At 37.0% G+C, this 13,247-nt stretch overlaps 1 protein-coding gene across 2 annotated transcripts in view; it reads right to left on the minus strand.

Moving 5' to 3' along the window:
• babam2 (BRISC and BRCA1 A complex member 2) overlaps positions 1–13,247 on the minus strand; it is a 112,389-nt gene that overhangs the window by 64,174 nt on the left and 34,968 nt on the right. For both annotated transcript variants that reach the window (XM_079459020.1, XM_079459021.1), the window contains 2 exons: positions 8,994–9,188; positions 6,314–6,388 (listed from right to left, as the gene is read on the minus strand). In XM_079459020.1, the coding sequence (XP_079315146.1) occupies positions 6,314–6,388; positions 8,994–9,188 (270 nt within the window). The remainder of the gene's footprint in view (positions 1–6,313; positions 6,389–8,993; positions 9,189–13,247) is intronic.

The following is a 13,247-nucleotide window of genomic DNA, read 5'->3' on the forward strand; positions in this document are numbered from 1 at the left end:
CTACATTTACATTACATTTAGTCATTTGGCAGACGCTTTTATCCAAAGCGACTTACAGATGAGGAAACATTGGAAGCAATTATAACAACATAGGCAACAAAATACATAAGTGCATCAAACTAGTCGATTAAAGCCTAGCACAGTATACAAAGCTAAGAATAGTGAGGTTAGTATATATATATTTTTTTAAATACTGTGTACATTTTAAAAAGGTTTCACTTCAGTACATTTATAAAATATATTTTATACGATTGCATGTATAAAAGCCACATTGGCGAAACAATGAAGAGCACGCCAAGAGAAAAATATCTTGGTGCTCCACCTTAAATACCAGACATCTAGCTTTCAACATAGAGCCTTTAATGTCTGTGCCACACCTGAATAAATCTGATGTCAGCCTGTATTGTTAATACTCACACCCTTTACTCGAATAACATTTGAGATAAACATGGATATCTACATCGAACTGTGCTCTAAAATGTGTTGTTGATATTTGTTTTAATCAGTAGCCAAATATTTCTTCAAATAAATGATTTGTCTGTTTGAAAATCAGGTCAGGTCAAATAAGCAAAAGCTCATATCTATAGAAAAATATTTTCACACACAAACCTATTTTTTAAATCATACCTTGTGTGATCTGTGTGGACTATTTATTAAACACTCAGGCACATATTACCAAATTTAAAATGATCTATGACAGAGTATTTGACGTCAACCAGAATCATAGTCTAGATGTCTATGTGCTTAATGCAGCTGGGGGTTTCTACAGCATTTCTCCTGTTAAACCGCTTCATTAAATCTCAACCCCTCATTCTTTCTAATAAACCCTTCAGTTTTAAAATGTCTTGAACAATGACCAATGCTTATCCCAGTTTAAAATCCAACCATGCCACAGGCTGTTGAACATAAGTGTTTCATGACAGCATTTATTAACATCTCCCCTCAGAACCTGGGGAAATTTGAAAACATTTCCCTGACATTTTTTTAATTGGCTTTAATCTAAATAATAATCCATATTTCAAATTCTAGAGACAGCTTGCCTTGATATTAATTGTTTTTGTTCATCTACATCTGTAAAAGATTGCAAAATGTATTTTCTCTGTAGATCACTAAATTAAATGGAGAAATGTCAAGGAATAATAGAGAACATAAACGCAATACCTGAGAGTGTCTCCTGCGGAAAAGAGGCTGGGTAACACAAGGAAGGCCAAAGGCATAAAACTCAGGGATGGCCTTACCCTCAGCCCGCACTCACAATTGCTGCCACTGATGTTAAGAGTACACTTAAATCAAGTTCTTGGAAAACTAATTGGCCAAGTTGAAGTGACAAGACAAATGGATATCAGTTGGGTACATTTAATACAATGACAGTACATTACTGATCACTATTTAAACTCAGCTTAAAATTTACCCCAGTACTAAAACATGCATTACGTACATCAAGTTAGTGACAATGAAATTCGGTTAACAACGTAGGTTTTAGTTTTCTTTTATGAGCGGTCATATGAAAAAAGCAATATATGATTTAATAATTCAGTTAACTTACATTTATTCATTTGGCTGACTGTTTTATCTAAAACAACCTAGCAAATGTGAATTCAAGGTGCACATTTTTAATGTGTATGTGTCTTCCCTGGGAATCAAACCCACAACCTTTGTACTGATAAGGCATTGCTCTACCAGTTGAGCTATGTTGACTATTGATTCTACAGTGGTAGAATGTACAGAGAGTCAGTTAGCGGCCTGTACTGCTCTAGTGGAGTGAGATTGATCAGGCTTGTCATGAAAACCAAGCCTCAGCTTGCTTCACCGATGGCTGCGCAAACTGGGACAGCTGATATTTAGAGCTGAGCGAGTACCATGTTAAACCAAGCAACAAAAGAACAGGGAACAGTGTTTAGTCAAGTCTGCTGGACAGATCTGGACCGCACTTGGACTGCAATAACATTAGACCTGGGACCACACTCCCCATTTCTTCTTACCTTTAGAAACTTAGCCAAGGTTTTGAAAAGAAGAACTACAAAATGTGGACCGCTAATCTCAAGCAAATAGATAACAAACATTAAACATCACTTAGACTGAATGTGCTCATAGTTTAAAAAAGAGAGTTTGTCATTTTAAAATTCAAATAAATGTATGTAATCATCAATAAACTGTATGGTCTTCAATATAAAAACCGAGACAGTAAACTTGATTTACAAGGATTCTTAACTGTATGTTACTGACGTGTTGTCCAAAATCTGTTGGAATATATCACATCCTGTGGAATACATTTCTCAGCTGATATGCTTGATGGAAACTGGTTTTTCTTCCACTTATAATCTAAAACAAACTGTAAGATGAACATGTTTTTAGTATAATGTTTACTAGATTAATGGCCAGCTTTATGATATGTGCACACGGCCCGTATAACGTTTTGCAGTTCGCTTTTAAATATAAAAGAAGAATGATTTACTGTCACAACAACTGAATCAATAAAGTTGCTAAAAGCAGACACGCAATTGTTAACAGCAAACCGGAAGATACTCCCATCATTTACTCAAAAAGCGTCATGGGGCGTTGGAAACTTGTGGATAGAGTGTGTCCCATATTGAGTACCAATTTCGTTAGGTTGCTGCTTTTGTAGAGTCATAGAATGACTGAAGGACAAGTTAAGGTTAGAGTTTTTATATTCAATCATTTATATTTTTAATTTCAAGCACAATCATATTACCACGTAATGTTACTCTCTAAATGTGTAGTAACCGTGTCCATTATTTGAAATGGCTGGTGGTTCTACTAAAAGCTACCGAAACAAATCCAAAAGAAGCAAGGCAAGACAGGACCTGCAGGTACTTTAAGTCCTTATAAAATGTATAAAGTGATGCCTGATAACATTGCTACACAAAACCAATGCCATTGCCCTCTCTTTGCTCCACCAGTATAGGCTACTCTCATGACAAACCTTTAAAACCCTAAGGGATACAAGTGGATTTAGAAAGGTAAACATGTACAGACTACTAAGATAAAACTAGCAAGACAGCACACTGCAGGTAATGATCGTGGTGCACGACACCATACCTCCCAGCGCTTCATGACCTCTATCTGGGGTGGCAGAGGCAAAGGCGTGGTGTGGAGAGGACACTATGATAAACTTGATAAAGTCTGCAGTCAAAACATCATTTACGTATTCTTTTCCACGTTAACAGTGTCAATAACAAAACAAACTCCAGCAAAATAAATCTGATCATTTTCCATAACTAAACAATTTATCACTGAAGCGGCAACATTTCTTTGCAGTAACCATGGAAAGGGGTCAGTGGACAAAGCCATCTATGAAAAATAATGAGCATTTTTTCCACACTAAATAAATCTCAGAAGTGGAAAACTGTGACATCTTAAATCGAGGCTCTGATGACAAAAATTAAATCTGAGCATCACACTTTACAGAGACCACAGGAAGTCTTTTTTGTATGAGGAAATTCACAAAGTTGTACCCCCTCGGAAAATGTAGGCAGAGGAAAAAGCAGCTTCTCAAAAATATACTTCGAAATAAGATCTCTGAACAATTCCTTAAGTATTAGGACATGCTCATTTACAATCATCTGACAGGAAGAGATAACCTTGAATATAAACTTGCATAATTTCTGTATGACGATAGTATGGTAGACACAATTACAACGTTCATTAAACCAATACAGCATGTCCATCAAGTATGAAACATTACATCACTGCACATGTGGCCGAAAGTACAGTGTCTTGCAAAAGTATTCATCCCCCTTCATTTTACTCACATTTTGTTACGTTGCTGCCTTATCTTAAACTACTTTAAATAAAAAAAATACATTCATCTACACTCCATGCACAATAATGACAAAACAAGAAAACACATTTGTGACAACTTTGTACATTGCATTAGTATTCATACCCTTTTCTGGGACACTTGAAATTTAGCTCAGAAGCATAAGTTTTGCTTGGTGATGTTTCTACACTTCAAAAATGGAGTTAACCTGTGGCAAATTCAATTGAATTAATATGATTTGGAGTGGCACATGCCTCTCAATAAAAGGTGCAACAGCTGAAAATGCATATCAAAGTAACTGCCAGTTGAGCTGTGAGAGAGGATTGTATCAAGACACAGATCTGGGGAAGACTTCTGAAAAAAATATGCTGTATTGAAGGTTCACAGAAGCACGTAGCACCTATTAATCCTGAATGAAAGAAGTTTGGAACCACCAGATCTCTTACTTGAGCTGACCTCCTTTCCAAACTGATAGAGCAGGGTCTTGGTTAGAGCAGTGACCAAGAAACTGGTGATTACTCTGGTTGAGCTCCATGATCATATTTGAAGATGGGAGAAACTTACAGGACAAACATCACTGCAACAATCCACCAATCTTGGCTTTATGGCAGAGTGACCAGACTCAAGCCTTTGCTCAGTGAAGACAGTGAAGAAATATGCAAAAACGTACCTTTCAAACTGTCAGAAACAAGAATCTCAGTTTCATTCATCATGTCTGGAGAAAACTAGGCATTGCTCAACCCCTGTACAAAACCATCTCAACAGTAAAGTGTGGCATCATGAAACAGCATCCTGATGTGGGGGTGTTTTTCAGCTGCAGGGACTGAGGCATTTGTCAGAGTAGAAGAAAAGCTCAACGGCACAAATTACAGAGATAATGATCATGAAAACCTAGCCCAGAACATTCAGAACCTCAGATAGGGCAGAAGGTTCATTCTCCAACATGACTATGACCGTCAGAAATGATTACAGATGCAATATTTAAGCTTGTACGGAACTGTTCTTTAAAACATGGTTGACAATGATGTAGCTAAGCCGTAGGTTGTGTTTTGCTCTGCGCAACCTGACGTGCAACTCTCCAAAGTGGTAAAAAACTCAGGTAAAAAACTATAATTAACTTTTATTAACAACTGAAGCTGCAACAAAAGTGACTGTTTACTTATGCTTCTCCGGCAGCGTACACAACAAGGTGCTTCTTCTTCTTGTCTTTGTTAAAGTGGAGGTAACATGCTATGTCATGCATTCTGACATCTTTACACTGTTGAACGTGCTTGGCTTTTCATGCTTAACATGGTCAACTTGTTAAAAAACTATTTGGATGTATGACATTGTATTTCAGCTCTTGATACACTCCCCCAGCACTCAAACATCGTAACAGGGATCCTATTCACTGAACACTGCAAGGATAAAGAAAGAGCCACATGCCAACCGATGAGCGAGATCCGCTTGCCATCAAGATTGTCTGCACTGCGTCAAGATTGGCTGCGCTGCTTCTCGTTACTCTTGCAATAGTGATTTTTAGGTGCATCTGTTTGTTCACAGCATTTCAGTGATGGATGTTAAATAAACGGTGGATATAACGTTTAGTTTGAAACTGTTAGATGGCACTGTTCCAGTGCCAAAAGATACCAGACATGAACTGCTGGCGGTATGTGAAAGTAAGTCATATGTCTGTGTTTTGTTGGCAATCGGCGCGTACATGCATCATTTTATGCCCGTGCTGTTGTTCCATCCCACTGCCAGCCTCCAGCAGCTCGTGGTGTTCTGGAAATAATCGTACAGCTGTATCTATCTTTTATAAATATGCAATACTACTGTATAAATAAGCTTCCCCTGGCAGACTTCAGCAAACAATGACCACACAGCAGCAATCTTACTGGGCACTGACCTGTAGCTAATGTGTGTTTTGGTCAAGTGTGCTTCACTGGGAGTGAACTGTACATGTGTTCACATAAGTGTAGTATACTGCTGAGGGACTGAACACTGAGACGGTGATGTTGATGACGGCTGCTGTTTTCCGTATGTTTACCATCATTTTAGCTCTCTTGGCGAGGACAAACATGGCTGCGACTGGAAAAGGCCATAGAGCAAGGGTCTCCCGAGGCCGTACACACCCCCACGTGAGCACACGTGTACAACACATACACAAACATACATGAAGTTATTCAGTGCAGAGGGGGAAGATGAGAAAAAATAAGGGGAGACCAAGGGTGACTGGAAGAGAGAGATAGTGAGAACAAGAGCAAAAGACAGAGCAAGAGCAAGAGAGCGAGAGAGAGAGAGAGAGCCTGCAGACACAACAATACTCAGAGCTGATTGGGAGTGACAGTCTGCTGATTAGTCAACTCACAGCCTTCACACACAAAAACAAGAGCAAAGAAATGAAGACCGACCTTTTCTTACATCCACTTCAATGTGCCGTGTTTTGTGAAAATGTTTTTATCCACATCCATACGCAGAAAAAACTACAGCCTATCAAACCTATGCAAGGTTATGTTACTGGGTATTTGTGTACTGATGGATGCGTCCTACCTTGAGAAGATAGATGGGAATATTGCTAAAATCCACTGGGAGTTTGAGAAGAAATCGAGCAGAGAACTCCCCTGTCTAGGAAAAAGAATATAAATAATGGACATGAACACACATTCTTTAACATTACTATATATCATAAAAACCTACTTTGTAAACCCTAATCTTTTCATCCTCACACATATTTACAAAAACCCATAAAACAAAAACACAAAAGAAACATGCAAACCTCAGCAATGACTACAGAATGTTGTTTTTAATTATTAATTGGAAATATTTTGTATATATATATATATATATATATTGTATTACATACAATATCATACTTCTATATACTGTAGAGTTGAGGGCATACGTTTATGTCTTCCAGAACATTATTAGTAATGCCCTAAATAAGCTATTTAAGTATTTCTGCACTAGACAAAATACTTAGCAATGCCTTTTATGCTTAACTCAAAAATGATAAAATAACTCGTAAAATATCAAATAAACATCATAGAAATAATTGAATTTAACTCATTTATTCAATTTTATAATAGATTTTTTAAAACGATTTATAAACAAATTGTGTTGCTTGATAAGAGAACCGTGTAACCAAGCAGAAAGTGTTTCCTTTAGATTGAAAGTTTTATCTGGATCCAAAAACCTTAATTTACAAATTTAAGAAGAGTTTTCATTCAGGGTCTGTCTTTTCCATGAACGAGAATTGTTCCCCATATCATTTTTGCTAAATGGAATTCAAAAACTGTAAAGCATAATATCTCAAAACTGATTCTAATAATACAACCTTATAATTCCAGGGTTCCACCTTTTTTTAATTTCTGATCATTATTACTGTGTATTATGGACTGTGTATTATGTGTATCTGTTATATCTGTTAGACCTATCCAAAATAAGGGGAATGCCACATCTGTACTTACTACAGTGACTATAATTCACTGTATAACTTGCATCATCAATTGAGGAATGCACAGATGTTTCCTAATCGCAATCGGTTATCCCACAGACCTCAGTTATCCTCACCACATCCTTTAAAGATTGTAACTTGTGAAGCAAGACAATCATGCCTTCAGCCCAACACGTTGAACTATCACAAAAATGCAATAATATTACTGAAACTTCTGCAGACTTGTGTGTGAGGGTGTGTGCTTGTTTTTAACTGGTTGCGCAATACCCACCAACCTGTGCATAAGGCCTGTGGCATTCACAATCAGGTCTACATTTCAGTGCATAACAGCAACAACAAACCTATGCTCTGTATCTGCATATGTTGTTGGTTCACACTACAAGGGATTATCTTGGAACTCTCTGTACAATTAAGAACAATTTAGTAGAATTGTGATTCTGGCGTGTCGCAAGACTGTTGTGACTGGGTCACAGAGTGTAGAAAGAAACAACATCAACAGCGAAAGATGTAATAATAAAAGTTTTCTAATGTGAGACATGCGTGAAAGCCATTGACAGAGGCAGTTTGAGTAGAGTGCCCGAGAAAAATGCACTTTATTTATTCTTTAGTTAATTACCTAAACTTGTTACAAAATAAAAATGTCTTTCCTCAGGTATCGTGATGCTGTGCTATACTGCAAATCTGGTGGTGCACGCTGTATATCCCTTATATAGTGCTGTAATAAAGTGCAATAGTACAATAATATAGACTTCTTAAAACAAGCGCATACAAGAGCACTTGTCCTGAGTTTTACCTCAAGGACTGACTGTCATATGAGACGCGCTGAAGGATTGCATCTCATCAAAACTGCCAGAATTTTAACGGAGGTAAAATTTTATCTTTATGGTCATAATCTTAGTTTCACCCGTTGTCAGAAACCAATCGCGCTATTCAGACGTGATATCGCGCTGAAGGATTGCATCTCATCAAAACTGCCAGAATTTTAACGGAGGTAAAATTTTATCTTTATGGTCATAATCTTAGTTTCACCCGTTGTCAGAAACCAATCGCACTATTCAGACGTGATATCGTTACAGCAAGCACAGAATGTTAGGCCAGAACTTTGATAAATATTTAGTTTACTTTATTCTAAGTCACTTTCACATCCTGAATACTTTAAAAGCATATTGCAGGCTCTCTTATTGCTTTTGGCTAAAAGTACACATAGTTTTTTTTCCAGAAATGATTATTTCACAATAAATATTCTTTAGTGCAGTGGGAGCGCTTTGGCTAATGTCGGACATAGCAAAAGGGGGTGGGCCATATGTTTATTGATCAGTATTAGTCATCTTAGTCACGATTTTTCGTTGGTATTTTATAAGTAGTCACAATTTTTTTATATATCTGATAAAAGTGGGTCGCAGCTTGATGACCATGGCAAAATGTGGGAAACAGTTGAGAACCACTGTTCTTGAAGGTGTTTCCCTGCTAAATAACTCTCTCCTTGGAGTTATGTCAGAATTACAGTTGTCAGAATTTCACTAATTCTTCTTACCTACTTAATGAAACTTACTTGAATAGTGAACATATCCAGTTGAAGATACGCATATTTAATGTTAATGTCTATGTACAATGACACAAATGTTTCAAAATATTTGTCTTTGTAATATCCATAAACCAGCACTTTTGAATAATTTTGACCCATTTGACCTATATTATCTGAAATCACCCCAAAGAAAAATTCCACACTTTAACTTATTAGATAAACAAACGTATGAAGTAATGCAGCACAGGTACCCAGCTGTTCTTGCGTCCAGCGTAGATCTCCATGCTGCGACCATAGTTGGGGTCCTCCTGCAGGCTATCATACTCAAAAAGAAGGCGGGAGCTGTCGCGTAGACGCTGACACTGGTATTGATGGTACTGCTGCAGCATCTCTTTTACCAGCAGTAGAAGACACTCTGGTTTACCAGCATCCCATGACACCAAGTGCTGTCAGGGTAGAGAATAAGGAGAAAAGTCAGCATTTCATTATAAAAAATCAAACACAGCTGATGGTGAAAAAAAGGGCCTTTTCAGCCCATATTTAAATATACGTTAACCACAATATAAATAAATAAATGAAAGGAAAACCTATTTATTGATTATTTAAAAGTTAGTTAAATTCAGCATTCTGAAAAAGAACTCTTTGACATCACACGAGGGGCGGAGTCACGTGTAGAATCTTTTGATGCCTTATCCGGAAAGGCGTCAGGTCAGTTGGTAATACCTAGAATTTCTAAATTAAGTGCAGGCGGCAGATCCTTTTCCTATCTAGTTAATAAGGTCTACTTTGGAACAGTCTTCCCTGCACTGTCCGGAAAGCAAACACACTCTGTCAGTTTAAATCTAGACTAAAGATGCATCTTTTTAATCTTGCATACACTACACTATCATAATATATATATTCCGAAGGTTTAGGCTGCACTAGTTAGATCAATCGGAACCAGGAACACTTCCAATAACAACTGATGCATTTGTTGCATCAAAGAGTGCAGAACAGTACTCTACTCTCAGCCAGTCTTGTCTCATTGTTCCAAGGTGACTAGAGCCCTGACAAATGCTGTGATGATAGAGCTGGACAAAGAACGTGGCGACTCTACAAAATTATTAATGATAATCTTAAATCTAATTATTCTTTTATTTTGCCTTGTTGTGCAAGCACTATCGAGCTTGTGCAGAGGCTGCAGCTTTTGCCAGAGGGGAACTGGAATCCCCTGGTTAGGCCTGGTTTCCCTCTGAGGTTTTTTTCTCCTCCAATGAAGTTTTGGGTTCCTCGCCAACGTTTGCATACTGTTTTGCACTGTTTGCCTGGCCGGGGGGGCTGCTAGAATTTTATAGTTTTATTTAATTAACACTGCATATAGGAATTTATAGACTGTCTGATATTTGACCTGTGTTTTGACTTGCATAACCAGGAGCTGTCGCGTAGACGCTGAGACTGGTATTGATGGTACTGCTGCAGCATCTCTTTTGGAGTTTAGTTTTGGCTGCTAGAATTTTATAGTTTTATTTAATTAACACTGCATATAGGAATTTATAGTCTGTCTGATATTTGACCTGTGTTTTGACTTGCATAACCTTATATGTTTTGCTTATAGTCAATGTTTTCTTGTACAGCTGCTTTGTAACAATGAGAATTGTCAAAAGCGCTATATAAATAAAGCTGACTTGACTTGACATGTGAGAATGCTTTCATCTTCTGATCAGGTCCAGATGCCAAAATGATGTGAAATTAAGCCACTGAGAAATAGGAAACACTGTTCTCCCAGTTTTTAGACAACTTGTGTCTGTGCCATGTTTTTTGTGCATGTAGTGAACAATGTATTGATAAAAAAGCTAAATGTCTCTTTAAAACAGCAAGCAAGTGCAATATATTTACAGTCTCTCCTATTGCAACACTTCTATAAAAGAAGGAAATAAGTTGAGTGGGTGTATGCCTGTCGCAGAGTTTGCATCGCTATGTTTTTGTGGGCTGCGTGAGCGGGAAAAGGCTTGCATGCCAACACGGTCTACTTGCCTTTCCTCTTTTCCTCCTACAGGCTGACCTCATTTGCATAGGTGATCCCAATTTGCATGAGCTTCCCTGACTGGAGCAGTGCACAGGTATGCAAATTCAGAGTGAGGGGGCAAAAACCAAATTGCCACCTTTTCAAGAAGCGTTCCACCATTCTTTTTCCTGGCCTAATTCTACCCAACAGCCAGCTTTGTCTCCGAGGCCCAATTGTTCCGTGGTGTGTGAGATGTACATGAGGTGAAATGACATTTTTGTGACACTAAATGAAAAAAGTGGACAATAAATGTTTGCAAGCATTTTAATAAAATCATGTGCATTCCGCTTAAAAAAATGCTCCTTTTGTCAAGATTCAAAAACAAGACAAAGAAATAATTATTTATGTCATTTCAAGGCCCAGACAAACAGGCTGGGCTAAGATAAATTTGTCACATGCTGCCTTGGATTTTTAAAACTGATGCCCATGCAATTTCATCTTGAATTGCATCGCTCCTGTGACTAATTTAGAATCAACGAGCCCGACTGAGTCACAGAAGAAAAGAAAGGGGACAGAGAAAGTCTTCTATCCAGTGAGACGTATGTTATTCAACGTATTAACTACACAAGCAATAGTATATAGCTGCACTTGTTACATTTAATGGATCAAATCAAAATGCCTTCTTGAAGATGACGGAAAAGGACAGAGAAAGAGGTCCTCAGTTGTGACCGGGCATTAGGAAAAAGCAATCTATTTCAAGATAAATACAACACTCACAAACAATTTTAATGGGTTTTAAATGAAAATTTGTATAAAAACTGGTAAGCCATGGCATAGCATTTCAGACAGTTACAATCCAGTTCATACACAATCCTTCTCCTTTTGTGTCCTTTCTTTACTTTCATTTAAAAAGATAATTTGTAACGAATTGATTGTGTACTTTTTAATTGAAAATACATTACCAGGCAATATCTCTGAAAATAACCTTTAATTTATAAATAAGGACATTTGCAAATCTACTATTTCAGTGTTTCTCTAACCTTTCAGATCAATTATCACCTTTAATTAAATTTATTGTTCCAAGTACCAACAAAGAAAATCATATAAAAATATACACTCAAATTAATAGTACAGCTGTGAATCATTATCTTTACACCAAGTCTAATCTAATACATTTACATTTAGTCATTTAGCAGGCGCTTTTATCCAAAGCGAATTACAAATGAGGTAAACAATTGAAGCAATTGGCACAACATATGGACATCAAAAAGCATAAGCGCAGGAAAACTGGTCTCATATAGCCCACCGCAGTATACAAAGCTCAGAACTAATCGGTCAGGTGCTGACGGAAGAGATGTGTTTTCAGCCGATTCACAAATGTGGAACAGATCCAGAGAAGGTGCGTGAAAACTATTTTTTAAAAACAAACACTTTTTATTTACCAGCTGTTTTCAAACTAAAGAACATGTTTTTCAAGTTAGTCAGCAGTAATAGTGAACTCAAAATTATGGGGGATATATTAACTTTGTGGGGACTTTTAGAAAGACTACAAACCTATATTAAAGACAGACAATGTGGAAAGAATATGTAACACAGAAGATAAATAACAAATATACGTATACTGCTCGTCCGATATAACAAACAGAGACTCACACTTTACTGCAGCGGCTTTTGTCAAAGTGGTGGGTCAAAACTAAATTGCAACTCACACTTCATTGATGTAACCTCGCATAGATGCAGATTGTGTTGAATTAGCGCTTACCAACATTAACAACAGCTTTATCAGTGGTCCAGGTTCAGAAATACATAAGAAACTTTATTTACACAAAATACATCGGAAGAGAGAGAGTGAGATACTCGCAAGTGCCTGACTGCTCGCGCCTGAGTTACAAAGAAAAATAATAAATAAACAATCAATAATACAACTGTAGGCCTATTAAAATTGCACATAGGCTATATGAGATATATTCCGTGTATATCTTTCAAGTATTAAACATAATTTTTTTTATTTAAAACACAAAATGCAAATTAAGATATAGAGTTTTAAATGTTCTGTCGTGTCACGTACCACTGGGGGTCTCTTCAAGTACTACTAGTGGTACACGTGACACAGTTTGAGAACCACTGTACTATTTAGTTGGTACATATGTACATACAACATTTTTTAAGGGAAATCACTAACTGAAAATCATTGGACAAAATATAAGAAAGAGTTTCATTGAAGTAATGTTTTGGATTAAACAGTTCTTCATGTCACGTAACCATGTAACATCACAATTGGTTGCAACTCATCACTAGACAAAATTTGAGTTACAAAATTACAGTTTTGAGAGTAAAAAACATAGATGTGTTTTACAAATAATTGGTTAAATTGGTGAAAGCATAACAGACGTTTTATGTTGATTTACTAAGAAAAAATAAGGTTAAATCCGCAATTTGTAGGCCAGATTTCGTAAAATGTTTAATGGATTCATTGGGCTTGCCTAATTAATTTAAAACTGACCTAAAAAGACCTTATTAA

This window comes from Barbatula barbatula (assembly GCF_947034865.1).
Source record: "Barbatula barbatula genome assembly, chromosome: 6".
Lineage (NCBI taxonomy): Eukaryota > Metazoa > Chordata > Actinopteri > Cypriniformes > Nemacheilidae > Barbatula > Barbatula barbatula.